We start from the raw sequence: 19,765 nt of genomic DNA on the forward strand, positions 1-19,765 counted from the left end.
GTATATTATGCTATTATTACATTCATCATTATCATCATCATCACTACCATAAACCATTATTTTAATTTTAGGCTCGAAATAATTATTCGTAGAATTCAAGAGAAGGTTCATATTAGGAGGGAGGGTCATACGAAGTTCACCGGATCATCTGGTGAAGTCATAAATTATTAAAAATGCACGTTTTGCATTGCCGCAATGGCTAATGCTTACACGTCCATCTTGAACGACGTTTAGATCACAACTGAACACGGCCATCATGTACTGTAGAGGCGTTGCGACCACTGCATAGCCATCGCATGCGCCATTCGATCGGCCAGCGCTGGCCACTCATGTAGAGGGGCAATGAAGTTTCATACGTACTGTAATCTTAAAACAGAAGAAATCATTAAGTAGAAAACACTTTGTTTGCAAACATTTTATTGAAAATCTACATCCAATCATTAATTTGTTCAAGTGTAAATTTTCTGAATAAACCTTTAAGTCCATATTAATAAGCCCCGGAAAAAAATCTTCATGTTCATTCGTGGCACTTAGTGTAGCATGCGAAATTTTATTAAATTGGTTTAGCGGCTTATAAAGGTAACAGACATACACAATTTCGCATTTATAATCTTAGCACGAATAGTATACTGTGACAGTGGGCTACGTATACGGCCTACGCCGCGCGCCGTAGCATCACGTAGAGCTGCTACGACTAAAACAATGAACTTATTCTACATAGTACATTTACTATAATAGAATGCCTTATTTATTGTAGGTATGACTACTGTATACAACTATGTATAATGATTAATTGCCTTTTTGTCTTGTTCTTTGTGTGTTATCTCGCACTCAGAGACGGACATTTTACATAACTGAAATTGTTGAAGCCCCATACAACATCTGTCAAACCGTTTATTGAATTGAAGTTTAATCATCACTAAAACTCCGATTTTTAATTCAAGATCAAAAAAACTTTTTTTTTTTATGAAATAAGGGGGCAAACGAGCAAACGGGTCACCTGATGGAAAGCAACTTCCGTCGCCCATGGACACTCGCAGCATCAGAAGAGCTGCAGGTGCGTTGCCGGCCTTTGAAGAGGGAATAGGGTAATAGGGGAGGGTAGGGATGGGAAGGGAATGGAATAGGGGAGGGTAGGAAAAGGAATAGGGTATGGGATTGGGCCTCCGGTAAACTCACTCACTCGGCGAAACACAGCGCAAGCGCTGTTTCACGCCGGTTTTCTGTGAGAACGTGGTATTTCTCCGGTCGAGCCGGCCCATTCGTGCCGAAGCATGGCTCTCCCACGTATAACAAACTACTACAATATTGCCACTGCAATAAAATATTTGTGCAGTAGTATATTCCTTTTTTCTAAAAACAAGGCTTAGATAATTTAATTATTAATAATTTTAATCAGATGATTTAAATAAGTAATCTGAGTTATTTTATTTTACATAAATACAAAACGCCGTAATAAAATCTTAAACATCGGTAATTTTTGGTAGTATACCTGGTATTTTACTGGTATCACTTCAGGTATTCATAACATTTGGTGCAATAGTTTACAGGCTAAAGTAACATACTTAATATAATTTAAATATACATGTGGGACCTAATTTACAAAATAGCAGAAAAATTGTGTGTAGCTCGCTTTATGGTTGTTATCTTATAGTTGCCATTTTTTTCGGCCATGACACCATGATATTGTTTAGCCTGTCATGTTATCCTTAATATTAAAATTATAAAATTATGTCATAGATTATGTTTTACAGTAGTATTTGTCCTATACTGTAAACTATATAAGTATATAAGTAGTATTTGTCCTATACTGTAAACTATATAAGTGCGAGAGGGACGAATGCTATTCAAACATAAAAGACGTCCTATTTAGACTAAGATGTAAGAGTGTCATCTGGGTTCTAGTAAAAACCATTAATATTAAGATAAAAGCTTGTATCAATAAGGATTATTTGACAAAAACCTTGTTTAATTATTATGTTGACCAGTAATGCCAATAATAAATAAAGTAACATATTGCAAAAAGGTTGGCGAAACCTGAAATATTCACTTGACAATGACATTTATGTCACTTTGACACCTTTGACAGTGACGTGCTGTAGTAGCTTTTTTGATCTTGAATTAAAAATCGGAGTATAAATATCTACCATAAAGTTAATATACCTAGCGGAATACAGAAACAAAGGCCTGAGCAAGAGAGATGTCACTATCAGTAACACTGCTTGGTAAAAAGAGACTTGTGATACATGATAGCAGCACTCTTTTTTTGACGTCCAGTCGGCACGTGCCGCACGTTGACAATTTAATCTCATAGAATTAATGTTCAATCATGCTTGTGTAAGTGTATACGTACACATATTTTTCACACAGATGAAAATTGAAAACCAATTTTGGTTTCGTTCGACAGCTCGAGATTGTTGCTCTATTCCGCTAGGTATATTTACTTTATGATATCTACGAGTTCTTCTCGTTCATCGTTCGTAATATGAAAGAATAGGCGTAAATCAACAATTTTTGACGCAGAAGCGGCCAGATTGTGGCAAGTTGTTAACTTATCCATACAAGTCCTTATTCCCACCAATATTATAAAATATGTGAAAATGTGTCTGAATTTACTTCTTCATATTACAGCATGACTGGTGAGACATTTGCAATACTTAAGGAGAGTACTCGGTACTCGATTCTCATTATAATTATGTAATAAAATTAGGTACTTAATTTTTGATCAAATTTCCCTTTACATAAATGAATCATGGACATAAGTAAATTACTATGCGGCCGGCGCGGGGCCATATCCCGCGCGCGGTGTCCATGCGTAGGGTAAATACTCAGTGATCAATTGATAATTTTGTTTTTAAATAATATTATAAATGCGAAAGTGTGTCTGTCTGTCTGTAACTTCTTCACGCCCAAACCGCTGAACCCATTTTGCTGAAATCTTGTATGGAGATACTTTGAGTCCCGGGAAAGGATATAGGATACATTTTATTCCGGAATAATGTACGGTTCCCGCACGATAATCGCGCTTTGGGGCGATGGAGTTGCGGGCGTCATCTAGTAGTGTATATTATGGATGTATGTAAATTTACGTGGGAGAGCCATGCTTCGGCACGAATGGGCCGGCTCGACCGGAGAAATACCACGTTCTCACAGAAAGCCGGCGTGAAACAGCGCTTGCACTGTGTTTCGCCGAGTGAGTGAGTTTACCGGAGGCCCAATCCCCTACCCTATTCCCTTCCCTGTCCTACCCTATTCCCTTCCCTGTCCTCCCCTATTCCCTTCCCTTCCCTCTCCTATTACCCTATTCCCTCTTAAAAGGCCGGCAACGCACTTGCAGCTCTTCTGATGCTGCGAGTGTCCATGGGCGACGGAAGTTGCTTTCCATCAGGTGACCTGTTTGCTCGTTTGCCCCCTTATTTTATTAAAAAAAAAAAAAAAAAAAGAGGTAAAGAAACATAGACGTTTTAATAAAAGCCGAACTAATTTAGGTGAAATTAAGTATTAAATATCATAGGACTGTTTATATCCCGGCGTTTATGTAGGTATTAGGTACTAGATGACACTTGCAAACTACGTTGCGCCCAGTGTTGTCAAAGTTTTTTTTTGCCAAGTTGGGATTTTGGAACTTTTTGACTGAAAATAGTTGGATTCTTCCGTCCAAGGCGGGACATAGTAAAAAAAACCTGTATAATCAAGAGTATTGGAATTTTTATCTTTTTATTTGAATTAAAATTAGGTTTAAGTATGTGACCATAGATAGCAAAAGTAGCCATAGAAAATCCTCCTTCTTTATCCCACACTCGTATCTTCATTATGCACCTTTCTTTCTCAGCACGCTGCATGTACTTTCCTTGTATCCCCTAAAAGCGGGTCCCGCGCGGGACATTTAATTTTGATTTCAAAATCGGGACGTCTGGCAACGGTGGTTACGCCCAAATTCTTTCATCGCGCAGAACCGTACTGGGTTTTTTCTGGGATAAAATGTATTCTATGTCCTTTCCCGGGACTCAAAGTATCTCAATACCAAACAGCAAAATCAGTTCTGTTGAAGATGTAACAAATTTTCGCATTTATAATTTTAGTATGGACTTGGCATGAGAGCCCATTTAATAACGCCCGTAAAAGGACATAGGATAGTTATACAATATCTAAGGTTTTCACGTTCTAAATTATTTCCTGCGCTACATCAAGTTTTAAAATAATCAAAATTCTTTATTTAAAACACCATTTAGAAATGGCGTCGAGTGCAATCGCCAATGAACGTGGTGACAGGGGCTGCGGCTAGGGGACTGTATCGATTTGATTTATTTACTGATACCACTGTGTGGTGTGTAGCGAAATAAAACAGGGTACGTAGACACAAGGAGTTGGGTCGACCGAGTAAAAACCAGGGCCTGATAGAAACCCGACGTGAAATTATGTTTTCGTTTTGTACTGCCAAGTAAAGTCACCAGCGAAAGCTAAATGACAAAATATGTGCAGCGCCAATAAAGTTTGACGTGGGAGAGCCATGCTTTGGCATGAATGGGCCGGCTCGACCGGAGAAATACCACGGGCTCACAAAAACCGGCGCGAAACAGCGCTTGCGCTGTGTTTCGCCGACTGAGTGCGTTTACGGAGGCCCAATGCCCTTCCCTTTTCCCTTCCCTACCCTCCCCTATTTCCTTCCCTACCCTCCCCTATTCCTTTCCCTACCCTCCCCTATTCCCTTCCCTACCCTCCCCTATTACCCTATTCCATCTTAAAAGGCCGGCAACGCACTTGCAGCTCTTCTGATGCTGCAACTGTCCATGGGCGAAGGAAGTTGCTTTCCATCAAGTGACCCGTTTGCTCGTTTGCCCCCTTATTTCATAAATAAAAAAAAAGTTACGAGACTATGTAAAACGGTTGTTGCATTAGGTGGTCCGACTTCTTGTTTTAACCGACTAGCGTAACATGCATACAAATATCTGCAAATATGCAACCGAACGTAGAATGTCTCTATATTCGGTTGCATATTAATCGTAAACTTTGAAAACTATTGAATTTATCGTCGCGGTAATTTAAATCTACTTATCATCAACCGCGTTTGCATTCACCACAAATAATTATTCAAATGCAACAATAGAGTTACTTTTACGTTGACGCAACAATGTCGAATATAAATCGATATAACCGCAAACAATGCTATATAACCGTTCAGAGCTATATTACCTCCGATAAAATCTTAATGGTAAAGTCATAGGGGTCATAATAACCGAGGTGAAATTCTGTAATGCAATAATTCGATATCATTAGCGACGACAAACCGCGCCATGGGTGGCCGCACTGTTTTCCCGCGCATCCGTTTGTCATTTCCTGATGTTGCATTTTTAATCTTTGCATTTGCACAAGTCAACGATCGAAATGCCAGATTTTGTGAATTAATTGAAAAAGTATGTAACGTTAAAAAATATGTATATTTTTTTATTTACCTGTTATTATATTAAGTGTATAGTAACGCCTCCGTGGTCTAGTGGTATAGAGCGCGGCTCTTGACTCGGAGGTTGTGGGTTCGATTCCCGCGTTGGAAACATGTTATTTCCAAGTTTGGTTAGGACAATGTAGGCTGATCACCTGATTGTCTGACAAGTAAAATGATCCATGCGTCGGATGGGCATGTAAAAAGTCGGTCCTGCGCCTGATCTCTCGCCGGTCGTGTCGGTCTTCCGTCCCACTGAGTTATGAGAGTAAAGAAATAGAGAGTGATCTTGTGTACTGCGCACACACTTGGGCACTATAAAATTACTAATGTGTAGCTGGCCTGGTTTCTATGAAACCGGCCACCATCACCGAAACCGGTGTGGGAGCTATTATTATTATTATAATTATTATGTTGAGGTATTAACAACATATAAATTTTTACTTATTCTAATTAGGTTCTTTTTCTATTTCTTTGTCTTTGTAGAGTCTATTCTGTCGCACTCGGAGACATTAGGTAATGATGACAATATAACTTTAATTTATTGAAGATTTTGACAGATGATGTATGGGGCTTATCGTAGGGTTGCCATTACCTTTATTGCCGTCGCCGGTCTAGCATGACAAAAATCCCGGACATTTGGCCGAAATATGGCTATTTCCCCGGACACCCATTAAAAACTATTTACTATTACGTCCCAATTTTTTCAACAAAAATTTGTAAAAATTTGATTAACTTAAATCCTTGAAATCGTACTTGATTTTGATCAAAGAAGGAAGAAAGTGTGTATGCTTAGCGAGTTTTTATCTTTCGTTTATTGCTGCCTGGCCAAAAAGTTGGATTTCTCTCAACAAAAGTCTCCATCCGGATTTCACCCGGACACTTTTCAAAAACCCGGCCGGACGGTCCCCGGACGCCCTTCAAACTAGGACAAATCCGGGGAAATCCAGACGGATGGCAACCCTAGGCTTATGTCAAAATCAGTTAAGTTATTTATGGCCTGTTTCACCACTTCCTGTTAAGTGCCTGATAGGCTATCCTGCACTACCTAACTTGACAGATAGAGTATGGAGAATATGTCAAATAAGTTGTGGATAGCCTATCGGGCACTTTATCAGGAAGTGGTGAAACAGGCCCTTAGTATTCGTCTATCGTAAAGTCGTGCAACAGTTAAAGGTCAACGTCACTACAAGCCAAATAAAAAAACATTCACACGCCGCGGTATGCACATTGCATTTCATAAAGCAGATATCTACAATGAAAATCCTGTATATTACCACAAAATGCGTGGGATCCAACAAAGCTGTGCAAAGTTAAACGGCGCAAATAAACAAACATAAAACGTGAATCGAATCGATCACTTTTTGGCGCGAAGTAAAAAAATAGCGCGCATTGATCTGTCAACTTTGACGTTTAATGTCAAGTGCGCTTTTTTTTAATACGCAACTTGTGCCGAGACGAATTGCGCGACTCCGTGAGAAGCCAAGGTATGAATGAGCATTGTAATGACCAGTGTAAATAGCCCCATTTGTGAGGAGTTTAGGACTTTATTTGAACAGGTAGGGTGACCATAACGAAATTACCTTAGGACTTTCAAGACTTTAATAACGATTTCTTTTTGATAGTTTTAGATTAACTTTTTGATAGTAGTTTATCTATTCAACAGCGATGTGAATTACTTAAGGTTTCAAAGTTAATTAATCAAAAGCGCAGAAAATAAGTAAACTCGTGTAAAAATTAATTAGAAACCTCAGAAACCTAGGCACTCTTAAACCTTTTAGGTGCTTTATTTATATTTTATTACAGAATATTTAGTATACTGTAGTACATTTATTGAATTTACTTAAGTAACATAGTATTGAAAACATAATATTAATAAATGCAAATAACACATAATTATTTTGCAGAAAATAATATTGTTAAACATAATATTTTCTAGATCATGCGTAGTTACGTATATTATTGCTATTTCACGCAAATACCCATCTTTCATCAAGCAGTCCTGCCATGTCCCGCTTAGTCCGCCCAAGGCCATGGGTACCCTACGGTTGTAAAAAATACCGTAGGCGTGACACCGGCCACCTGACCGAGGTTCCCACAGCAACCTGATTTATTGCTATGAGCCTGAACTGTATTCACGCCTAATATGGCTTAGGATTCAGAATTATTATCGTTGAGTCTTAGGCTAGTTAGAAAAAAAAAATACATACTTATATAGTTACTGATTGATAACAGTTGCAAAAGTGCGTATCTGTGTACCTATATCACAGTCTATCACATCTTTACTGGCTGAAGCTGGTTGAGATTTGTAGATTTTTTTTATCATTAGAACAGCCACGTTACCTTTTTTATACCACATCATATTATAACATTATATATTCTGTTATAGGTTCTTTTTAGATTTTTGTTACTTATAAAACTCATGAACGGCCTAGGCCAGTGGCGGATTTACCAATAGGCTAAGTAGGCTGGAGCCTAGGGCGGCAGATTTAGAGGGGCGGCAAACTTAGCTCCATTTTTTATCTTATAGAAATAAAAAATCCCACCAAAACATATTTTCCTGTAAAATATTGCCGAGACGACCACATAAGGTTTGCGGTTTACCCTGTGAAAAAGGTATGAGATCTCATGTATGGCTTCGCCGTTTCGCTACCGCACAGGGTGATACTTTGTGTGGTCGTCTCAGCAAAAATTTTCAAAAAATGTTTTTGGTGCGATATGATTGTGAACTTAAACTAAAGTATTGAATTTCAAAGGTCAGTTATAGGTGTGGCAAAAAATTGAATAGCCTACAGGCGGCAAATTTGTAAACCCGCCACTGGCCTAGGCGTCTAGTTATCTAATTTAAAATAGATGGCTGTAAGTTGCGACGTATATTATATACACAAGATATTATTAGCAATTTTTATGAACGCTAAGTTACTATTACCGAAAGAAACATTATTATGATTTACTAAGAATAAAAATTAGAGTAAGCTTATAGGATAGAAGATACAGATATGCCATATTTCCAATATCTATGGATACTGAATGTTGCTGGAGGTCAGTTTTTTCACCCACACACCTGCGGAATTCGAAAAAAGAACAACAAATGTTTACACAGCGTCATTAAAGCGACAAAGGTTTCATTCATGGCTTCGAACCTCCTTGGATCATTTTTTTTTATTTACAGCCAGTATCAAATTTTTAACAATAAATTATCTATTCAACGAATTTGTAAAAATCGTAGGCGGGTTAAATTAAAAAAATGTTGAACCGGCGATTTAACTTTTGACAATGGCATCGGTCGTGAGAATCATATTTTTATAACATGGATAATTTTTTCAAGTTGGTTTTTTATCATGCTTTACAGATTTTATTGACTGACCTTTAACAAAAAACATGGTTTAGGTAAGTTTTTAGTTCCATTGCAGTTATTCTTAAAGCGCAATGATAAAATTTCCATTGCACTAATGAACATTTTAGAAGAAAAAAATCACATTCGAAATTCAAATAGGTACGCAATTTATTTGCGTCGTATAAAGATGTCACGCTGGCTGAATGACGTCTTTGCAAAGTAATTGCAATTTAAAAAGTTATCTCGCAAGTCGTAAACTCATGCTGTGTTGACTTCCGAATTCGTTATTGTTGTTTACTTAAACTTTATACTTATTTAAAGCTGCCATCAAAATGATTCTTATGACATTGGCATAGAGGTTCTTTCAGGGTCAAAATAAATCTGAAGCTATGTATTACCTAAGGGTTTGACCATCTTGGGAAATGGTCCAATTTGTTACACAATCATTAATTTTATTCGTTTACCAGCTTTCTTTATTCAAAATCTATAATATTATCTTCTTTGAATATTAGTCTAAATAATAATTCACGTAAGTAGGCCAGTGACGGATTAAGACTTGATGCCCTAGGCCCAGTAGTTATGTCTATTGTGCCACAGGCATGGATTGCTTAGGCTTGCCTATCCGTATCTCAACTAGAATCGGTCTTTGAACCTTTACTCTTCTGGTGCCCCCTCAGACGTGATGCCCTAGGCAATTGCTTAATTTGATTAAGGGCTAATCCGTCACTGAAGTAGGCCCAATTCGCAAACTGTCGCGTGAATGCGATTCTAGAGGAACCAATTTTTTAAAATGACATGCTATTTTTTTATCTAGTTTACAGCTCCTATCATTTTTCTAGCTTGTTTAATGTATAGTTTGGATAATGTTCACACCGGACTTAAACATAATATTTTGTGCTGCACTTTTTCTTTAACAGACAATCCGAATATCTTTGGCCTAAAATAACAATACTTGTCTAACACTTATAAAATTATAATAACTAATAGCTCACTCCCTATAAAATCTCAACAATAAACCAACAATGGTTGCGCGTTTCTTAAAATTCCTTTATTATTGCAAGTGTGACACAATGACACAGAGTCAAAATATTTCTCTACTAATTGTTCAAAATGGCGGCCGGAAGTCCGCACTTCGATGACAGCACGTGATATTGTGGAGTGATGGATCGATTCTTTTATTAGCTGCGCCATTAGAAAGCATTTTAAGGTCCTTTTTGTGGAACGGAAGCTTAAAACTCGTAGTTGATATAGGTTAGTCAATGGAACACGAGAGATCAAAGAGGGTCTTGAAACAGTACTCTAGTATCTGACTAAAGTCTTAACTATGACCAATCGCACCTATAGTATTAGAAGGGCACACTTTAAGGGTGAATCCAAACGAGCGTAATTTGTGAGTTGTGAGTCTTTTTATTCGTGTTTTATCGATAATCTATAAACTGAAAAATATGACTCTTCCTGACATCTATTGGCGAATAATAATACTATTTTGTTACCAACTAATTGTTTTAACGACCAGCAGATGGCGTTATTAAGTAACACGAAGTCAATGAGTGTTTGCTATACCGAGCAAAGCTCGGTCATCCAGGTACTATGTAATTATTTACGACATCACATTAGAAACCCAAACAATAACAGTATTTCTCCACTGTTTAATGAATGTTATTATACCTTCCTCTTGAATCACTATATCTATTAAAGAAAACCGCATCAAAATCCGTTGCGTAGTTTTAAAGATTAAAGGGAACAAAGGGACATGAGGGCAAAAAAGCGACTTTGTTTTATAATTTACTAGCTGTCCCGGTGAACTTCGTGTCACTTTAAAACCTTCCCTGGACTTCTACGAATATTTTAAGACTAAAATCAGCCCAATCCGTTCAGCTGTTTTCGAGTTTTAGCGCGACTAACACATTTGGAAATCTATTTTTATATATAAGAAGATGTATATGTTACTGTAAAAGCTCGAACTTCGGTAAATCTTAAGATTTGAGTGTAAATCTTAGGATTTACTAACACGAGTTGGTAAATGTGTTGATTTTTTCGAACATTTACCATTGCAATTCGGTATATACTAGGTTTTAATACTGTCAACTGGTAAATGTTGGTTTTAGGAATAAAACAATGAGTAATTCTTAATTATTTACCTTAATTAACTATTACACAAAACAGGTAGGTGTACATATTATACTTAGTTATAATATACCATAGCAATAAGTAATACTTACTAACCCATTTAAATTATTTTCATACAACATCTCTGAATATCTCATTCGTCGGCCCATTCGTGCCGAAGCATGGGTCTCCCACGGTTAATACCACTTTATTATTATTATAAGCACTAAGCACCCGGCAGTGTCCCACTGTTGCGCAATACCACTTTAATAATTTTTAATAATATTAAAATAAAATAAAGATTTAAGAGGACCTTCAATACCAAAAAACAATTTCTGGCCTGGTTTTGCTCTATAACAGTACGGAACCCTTCATGCACGAGTCCGACTCGCACTTGGCTGTTTTTTTTCAACACATACGTACGTGCCATCAACGTAAATCCTAAGATTTACCAACTATACGGCGGTACAAGTTCGTATCGCAAACCTTTTCGGACATATACCATTAGGAATTGGTAGATCTTAGGTTTTACTAGAAAATCTTAGGATTTACTGCAGTTCGAGCTTTTACAGTAACATATAGATGGACAATAATAATCGGGCCGTAGCTGGCGTAGAGCTACGGCGTGCTACGGTGCTACGACGCCAAACAGCTACGATACTTACTTTAGTGCGCCTGCGGAGATGCCGTAATATACCGTTTTTAGAGCCTTATATTAACTCATAATTTGAAAGCTACAAAATTATAATACAAATACAGCAATAATCTTTAGTATATGAACGTTCCTTTCATAGTTATTAATTTCCTATTTTTGTTTATTATACTCATGATATCAGTTTCCAAAGTAATACCAATTTATTTAAATTCTAGCATACATTCAGTATATCTCTAGTATTTACAAATAATTACGGTTATTTACGACATATAATACACGACAATAGATCGACAATTTCATTAACTACATACTGGACGTTTAAATTTTTTAGGTCAATTTTGAACAAAGATACTTAAGGCGGGGATTAATCTCTATCTAAAACGATAACTTTGCACACAACCAAAGACCAAGCGTATACGCATCGCAATAAGATTCATTTGAGCTTAGCATAAAACTGGAGTCACTCGAGCGGATCTTCTCTATTTTTCATGTTTTTTTAAAATATCTTTGGAAATAAACATTAAGAAACAAAATTGTTCGGTTAAAGAGTTTTTAATATAGATTTACTAATAATTTATTCAAATAAAATGTATAATTATCCTAGTTAATACTTATATTTCGATGAAATAGATTTTTATCGGAGGTTAGTTTGTAAATTAATTACAGCCAAAGTTTAAAATACCTTAAACCATAAACGTTTTATTAAAATGTTAATGGTTTAAGGTATTTTAAATATTGCGCTTTATATCTCATATTTTTTTTTAAATTGGAACTAGGTAAACCGGAAGTCGCGGAATAACAAATTGGGGTTTATCCTCGCCTTAAGCAATGATGAAAAACTCAAAGCAGATATGTTACTACCGCGCGCGTTGTGAAGATTCAAATACGGCCCAATTGGGCCGTCTGTTGTTTAGTCTGCATCGAGCGCAGTCACGAACGTGCTGCGTCTTGTCTTACCTAAATCTTAAGTAGTGGATATATGTACGTTCTGGCGCACATACCGACTATTGTAAGAAGATCTCTCTGTTGTGTGTATATGTAATGTGAGTGGTGTTTCATGTTATGTTGGTGGTAGTATAAAATGGGTAGATTTTTAATGATCACTATCACCCCTGACCAGGTGTATGTGTGTTTTGTGTACTGCGGCGGGGCGGTGCTGCGGCGGTGGTCGGTGCAGCGGCGAGGGGCTGTGGTGTTGGTGCTGCGACCTCATGAGCGCTGTGTTGGTGGTTGGTTGTGTGGTAAGGAGGTGTCACGAGGGTGTTGCGTGATGAATAATTCAAGAAAACATCTTGAATTATTTTAATTAGGCAACCGGAGACTGCTTGTGAGGTATTGGACGGCGGCGGCGGGGGGAGGGGGGCGGCGGCGGCGGGGGGAGGGGGCTACGTCAGCGGGGCTCGGTGTGTTCTCGAATTATGTTAATTAGACAACCGGAGACTGGTTGTGTGTGTGTGACCTTGTGAGGTACGGTATTTTTTATTAATGTAGTTTAATGTTTTCTATGACGTATCATAATTAGTTCGCGCTAGCAGTGTAACATTTTATAGTGGTTTTTCTTATCTGGTATGATAAGGTATGACGTGTGTGCTATTAATAGAGTTTTATAATATTATTGTTGCAAGAAAAAAATGTACTCTATTAATAAAACATAATTGTAATACGTATATTATGCTTTCAAGAATTATTGTGTACTATCTGTTGCCCGCGACTTCGTCCGCGTGGACTTCAGTTTATAGCGCGCGATGTCAACGAAATTGGTGTCAAAAGCTTTTATAAAAAACCCTGGTACCCCTTAAATCAATACAGCTGTGTAGTGTGCACACAATAAGTACTTCATTTTTTTATATTAAACTTTATATTTTATGCCAAATTTTAAAGCTTATTTAGCCTCCCAATTACACAACTTTACCCATAAACTATTTATCATTGATAGGTTTAGCCCCAATTTCACCAACGTCTGTTAGTGTTAACAGCTTGTTAAATTGTCCTGTCTTCTCTTTCATTCATATGAAAAACGAAACAGCTAACGTGATACTAATTCGAGCATTAACTTTAACAGTCGTTGGTGAAATTTGGTCTTAAGGTTACGTCACTACCTGCACAGATAAAGTATTGAGTTATTTAATACCGTAGAATAGATATAACAATCGAAAAAAATCGAGACTTAAATGTAAGATGATACCACCTCTTATAGAAAGACTTTTGAGCAAGCGTCAGCGCGATGTAGAAGACGCACGGTGCCATCTATTATGAATTTTTTGAATAAATTTACGACCCTTACAAACCTTTTTTCCAGTAAAAAAGTAGCCTATGTCCTTTCTCAGGCTTTAGACTATCTGTATACAAAATTTCATTACAATCGGTTCGGTAGTTTTGGCGTTTGGCGTGAAAGCGAGACTGACAGACAGACAGACAGACAGAGATACTTTCGCATTTATAATATTAGTATAGATTATACGTGGGAGAGCCATGCTTCGGCACGAATGGGCCGGCTCGACCGGATAAATACCACGTTCTCACAGAAAACCGGCGTGAAACAGCGCTTGCGCTGTGTTTCGCCGAGTGAGTGAGTTTACCGGAGGCCCAATCCCCTAACCTATTCCCTTTCCTACCCTCCCCTATTCCCTTCCCTTCCCTACCCTCCCCTATTACCCTATTCCCTCTTAAATGGCCGGCAACGCACATGCAGCTCTTCTGATGCTACGAGTGTCCATGGGCGACGGAAGTTGCTTTCCATCAGGTGACCCGTTTGCTCGTTTGCCCCCTTATTTCATATTAAAAAGAAAGAATGTGCACACTGCACAGCTGTTTTTGGGTATTTTGATTAATTAAGGGCCGCGCTACACCGGAATGACAGCGGCGAGGCGAGCACTTTCAGCGCTGCCATTCCGGTGTAGCGCGGCCTTAAGAGGGGTACCACTTACCAGGGTTTTAAAAAGTTTTTAAATTTGACACAAATTTTGTTGACACTGCGCGCTATAAACTAAAGTGCACGTGGACGAAGTCGCGGGCAACAGCTAGTTATGAATAAAAACAATAATATATAAGTATGATTAGTTCTGTTACAATAATGAAGTAAAAAATAAAACGCCATCTGTTTTCATATATTAGAATTAAAATGTTGATTGCATTGATATATTTTCTGGATGGAATATAGGCCAACACGGTACACTCGAACTCCTTAGAAATGCAGTAGGAGTTCTATAAGATTGATTATTATTATACCAAGTGATAATATTATTAAACATAATATTCTAACGTATTAAAAACTATAAACAAAAACATAATAACTAATAAGTATGATTAGTTCTATGTTACAATGAAGTAAAAAATAAAACGCCATCTGTTGAATCATATTAGAACTAAAATATTCATTGCATCGATATATTTCTGGATTTTTTATAATATTATACATAAAATATATTTAAGATTTTTGAAATATTATTTTAATACACATCTAAGACCCAGGGACATTGAAAACTTTTTGTTCCGCCTGCGGGACTCGAACCCAGGACCCCCGGGATGAGCGCTGGCCACGCGCAATGCGAATTAATTTTCATCGATATTTTCATGGAAATAAGATATTTTCCCACATCAAAATGTAGCCTATGTCCTTTCTCGGACTCTAGAATAACTGTGTACAAAATTTCATTGCAATCGGTTCAGTAGTTTTGGCGTGAAAGCGAGACAGACAGACAGACAGAGATACTTTCACATTTATAATATTAGTATAGATAGATTGAAAGTAGGTTAAAATTGGGGGTGGGCAACTTTAATAAAATGTACTTATTATTAGGATTCAGAAAAAAATTGTACTCTATTAATAAAACATAATAATTGTAATACTTATATTATGCTTTCAAGAATTATTGTGTATTGAAAGTAGGTTAAAATTGGGGATGGGTAACTTTAATAAAATGTACTAGGATAAAGATTATTGTAATTGTTGTAAAAAAAGAAAATAATAAAAAAAATGTGTAAGCATTGAAAAAAATGATTATTATGTCCTTTTTGTTTTTAATAATTGTATATTGAAAATGATTATTATAATATTGTGTGGGATAGGTTAATGTAGTACGTGTGCTTTTAAAAATATAAAATAATAAAACATTATTAATTTATTTTGTTTTCTTTATTGATCCAACTAGTTGTATTCAAACCGAACCATTTCACGAGTACTTTATCACCTTTTTTCTTCAACACTTTCTCCACTAGATAGACATCGGGATATTTAACTTTTTGTAGTTCTTTTTCATAGAATGAACCCAGTATAGGTTGCTTTTGGTCATCTTGCAACTGATAGGTAACTGGGTTGGTGTTATTCACTTTCACAATTTGAAATATTTCCGAACTCCAATTGCCAGTGTATCCTTTGGAAAAACACGATTTATATTTACTAATTCTTACATAATCGTGACATTTAAATTTAGCTTTACCACGAACCTTGATAAAATTGTAAACATTAGATAATAAGGCATTGGCATTAGTATGATTCACATTCACTGGGGCAAGCCCGATTGTGCGATGTATTTTGTTGTTATATTTTTTCCCGACATCGTATAGTACATGATCAATCCATGTGTAAGAACCATTAAAAGTAAATTGTTGCCAAATCCAATTCTTAATAGTTCTAATAAATCTCTCCACAATAGACGCTTTCATAGGGCTGTATGTAGAGTAGTGATGTATTACCAAACTTTCCCAATAACGCTTGAAATTTCCCATTGAAAAACTCACGTCCATCGTCTGATTGAATATTTTTCGGTTTTCTATTGAGATTGTTGTTGAGTAGAGCTTGCATGGCTCGTGTTACATCCTCAGCCGATTTACTTTTCACCGGTTGAGCCCACGCGTATTTGGAAAAGGTATCAATACACGCTAAGATGTACTTAAAACCCTTGTTATATTTTGAATACTTTTGCATATCTATCAAATCAATCTGCCAGGTGTCATCGAGACCTTTTTGTACGAATCGTCTCCTTGGAAACTTTTTGTTAGCATTCTTATGAATTTCCTTAACGACCTGCCATTTTAAACTCATAATATTTTTATTGTACTACTTTATAACTAGGTTTTAGAGTGTCGTCGTCGGTTAATTGGTTAAATTATGTGATGGATCTTCAGGTTTGGAGACGTCTTTCTTCTTGGGATTTTGAGCTGTTTGAGATTTAGAATTGACTTCCTTAGAGGTCTTGAAGTTTTTACGTGAGGACAACGATGACGACGATGACGACGACGACGATGACGAGGACGCTGATAATGATGATTCTTGAGGATTATTAGATGTCTTTTTGGGATTTTTATTTATTTGAGGTTTAGAATTCACTTCCGGTGGGGTTTTTAAATTTTTTGATAATTCTTCAGGATTATTAGAGGTCTTTTTGGGATTTTTATTTATTTGAGGTTTAGAATTCACTTCCGGTGGGGTTTTTAAATTTTTTGATAATTCTTCAGGATTATTAGAGGTCTTTTTGGGATTTTTATTCATTTGAGGTTTAGAATTCACTTCCGGTGGGGTTTTTAAATTTTTTCGTAATATTTCTTGAAAATGGTTGACCTTCGCTGTGATGTCCTCACACTGTTGATTGAGTTTTTTAATTTTAGACAAACAAAAGACTGTCGCCTCATCCAATTGAGCTTTTATAATCACATCGTTTTTTTGTATACCTACCTTTACTAACATTTCTTAAGAGTCGTTTTTTAAAGTCCACTTGTCTACTATCGAAACGTAAAGTTTTTATTGATCTCTGACTCAACTTGGTATGTAAATGACGTCCAAACTTATTGATAGACATAATTATAATAAAGATGTGTAATGCAGTGCAATCGTTTATTACCACAGAATCCACAAAGTGTAAATTAGAAATGGTTACAAAACATACAATATCGCCAAGAACCAAGTTCCGATCCCTCACAGTCCGTCGCCTAGCAATTCGGGATAGAGGGGGAGGATGTAGCGAGAGTAGGCAACACAGTCGGGTGACGGTTGCTAGGCGACGGACTGTGAGGGATCGGAACTTGGTTCTTGGCGATAATTGTATGTTTTGTAACCATTTTCTAATTTACACTTTGTGGATTCTGTGGTAATAAATCCCGGGCTCTCCGTCGTCGCTTGCTTGCTGTGTCTCCTCTTCGTCTTCACTCTCGTAACGGGGATGTTGTCTTGTGTTTCGTGGCATTTTCGATACCAGTCCGGCTAGCGGCTACCTAAACAGTTCACGGAGCACTGGGATTGGGTCTGTTATTTCTTTGAAAAAAAATATAGCCCCACGTTGGGCGCCAGTGTAATGCAGTGCAATCGTTTATTACCACAGAATCCACAAAGTGTAAATTAGAAATGGTTACAAAACATACAATATCGCCAAGAACCAAGTTCCGATCCCTCACAGTCCGTCGCCTAGCAACCGTCACCCGACTGTGTTGCCTACTCTCGCTACAGATGTAATTAATTTTTTTTTATATACACTCAATGGGGAGTATAATTATTAACAACTAGAGGGTTGGTTATTGGTGGGGTGGTTCTATTATATTGGCCTCCACTAGTTCTTCAATTATTGCAATAATCTCATTACCATGAATGGTGTTTCCGGCGTTTTGGGAAGCTATGAGTAAACGTAATCGATCCACAAGTTCATTGGGATCGTCCCAATATTTGAAGTCTGTATTTGGATAGTACTTTTTAAGTGAGAGGTCTGTAATTGATGGTGGTGGTAATGAGGATAATGATGACGAGTTCACTAAGCATCCTCGTCCAATGGGTGCGGACGAGGAGAGGCTTTTTATATATTTAGTATATTTGAAACTCTTATCGCCCTGTATCTGACCATATTTCGAGAAATTACGTCGGTGTGCGTTTGTCATTGTAATTATTTTATAGTAGTTGCGACTATCCTCGGCTTCAATGAGATGGGTGTTGGGTTCTTTCTTGAACAAGAGCTCCATCAACCCCGGTGATCCTTCGGGAGTAAAGTAAACACCAAACGGTACTTTTTTTATCTTATTGATAACATTGTTATCTACATAGGTTTTTGCTAAGCGGTGGATGTCTTCTTCTTCTTCTTCTTCTTCTTCATATTTAGATAATTCTTTTGAATCATCCTCAATATTTTTAAGCTTTATCAAACTATCAGCATCTTCAAAATCATCAGTATCATCACTAGCCTCACCATCATCATCATCATCATCCGTGAATTGCTTACTAGTGGATAAATTCACATCATCCTGCACGTCCTGTTGCTGTGTCTTAACTGATTTTCTCTTACTTTTGTTTTCTTTACGGTTGTTGGTGGTGTTATTTATTTGAATTTCATTGAGAAGAGTGTTCAAGGGTTGTGTGATTGGTTGAAATGTTTCTTGCAGGCTCGATGTGAGCTCAGCTCTGCTCTCATTTAATGACTTGATTTTCTTTTTTACCGATTTAACCAAATCAACTAGTTTTCTTTTGAGCTGCTTATCACCAAAGATTTGTGGTGGTTGTGATGACGATGTGATGGTGTCCATTGCGGAATGTAAATGGTTTCATTATGACAAGTGCTTATATTATTATATGTAATATCGTGAGTATTCTACAGAGTAATATAATCATCAAAACCTCTTCGATATCGACCCTTATTCATCTCATCATCTTTACTAATCACTATAAACCCATATTTATCACTCCAGCATACTTTACACATTTGTAAAAACACATCCCACGACATATCGGTATTGATGTGATCATCGTAAGCATGACGTAGATTCATTTCATCCTGTTTAAAAAGTATAATAAAATTAGCATTATCCCTCACCAGCTGTTTGGGTATTTTGCTGTATGTTTGACACAGATAAAAACAATCAATTCCCTTATGTCTCCCCATAGAGAAATGTAAGCGTATTGGTTCTTGATTTTCCATCGACACATCGTCGAACACTATAACACTATTAAACTCTATCTCTTCCGGTGAGGACACTTCACTCTTATCCGAGGACATGTAGAAATTAACTTCAGGTACATGGTTGAGTACTTGCTTTAAAAATTGATATTTCGGTTGATTGAGTGATTTTGAATACAAGTAGATATTTTCAAATATTAGGCCTTTAGGCTCAAGCAATAAGGTTAATAATAGGTTAGTTTTACCACATCCAGACGGACCACACACCAAACAACGTATACTGTTGGGTAACAGCTCACTATGTCTATATTTTCTACAATAATTATCAATATCGTTTTCCGATTTTATAT

General features: G+C 37.0%; 1 protein-coding gene across 1 annotated transcript; it reads right to left on the minus strand.

The window, feature by feature from the left end:
* Positions 1-16,636: 16,636 nt before the first annotated feature.
* LOC121737875 (eisosome protein SEG2-like) lies at positions 16,637-19,044 on the minus strand. Its single transcript, XM_042129608.1, has 2 exons — positions 18,565-19,044; positions 16,637-17,122 (listed from the first exon to the last, which is right to left on the minus strand). The coding sequence occupies exons 1-2, from the start codon at positions 19,042-19,044 to the stop codon at positions 16,637-16,639; spliced, it is 966 nt and encodes a 321-aa protein (XP_041985542.1).
* Positions 19,045-19,765: the final 721 nt, after the last annotated feature.

This window comes from Aricia agestis, chromosome 21 (assembly GCF_905147365.1).
Source record: "Aricia agestis chromosome 21, ilAriAges1.1, whole genome shotgun sequence".
Taxonomy (NCBI): domain Eukaryota; kingdom Metazoa; phylum Arthropoda; class Insecta; order Lepidoptera; family Lycaenidae; genus Aricia; species Aricia agestis.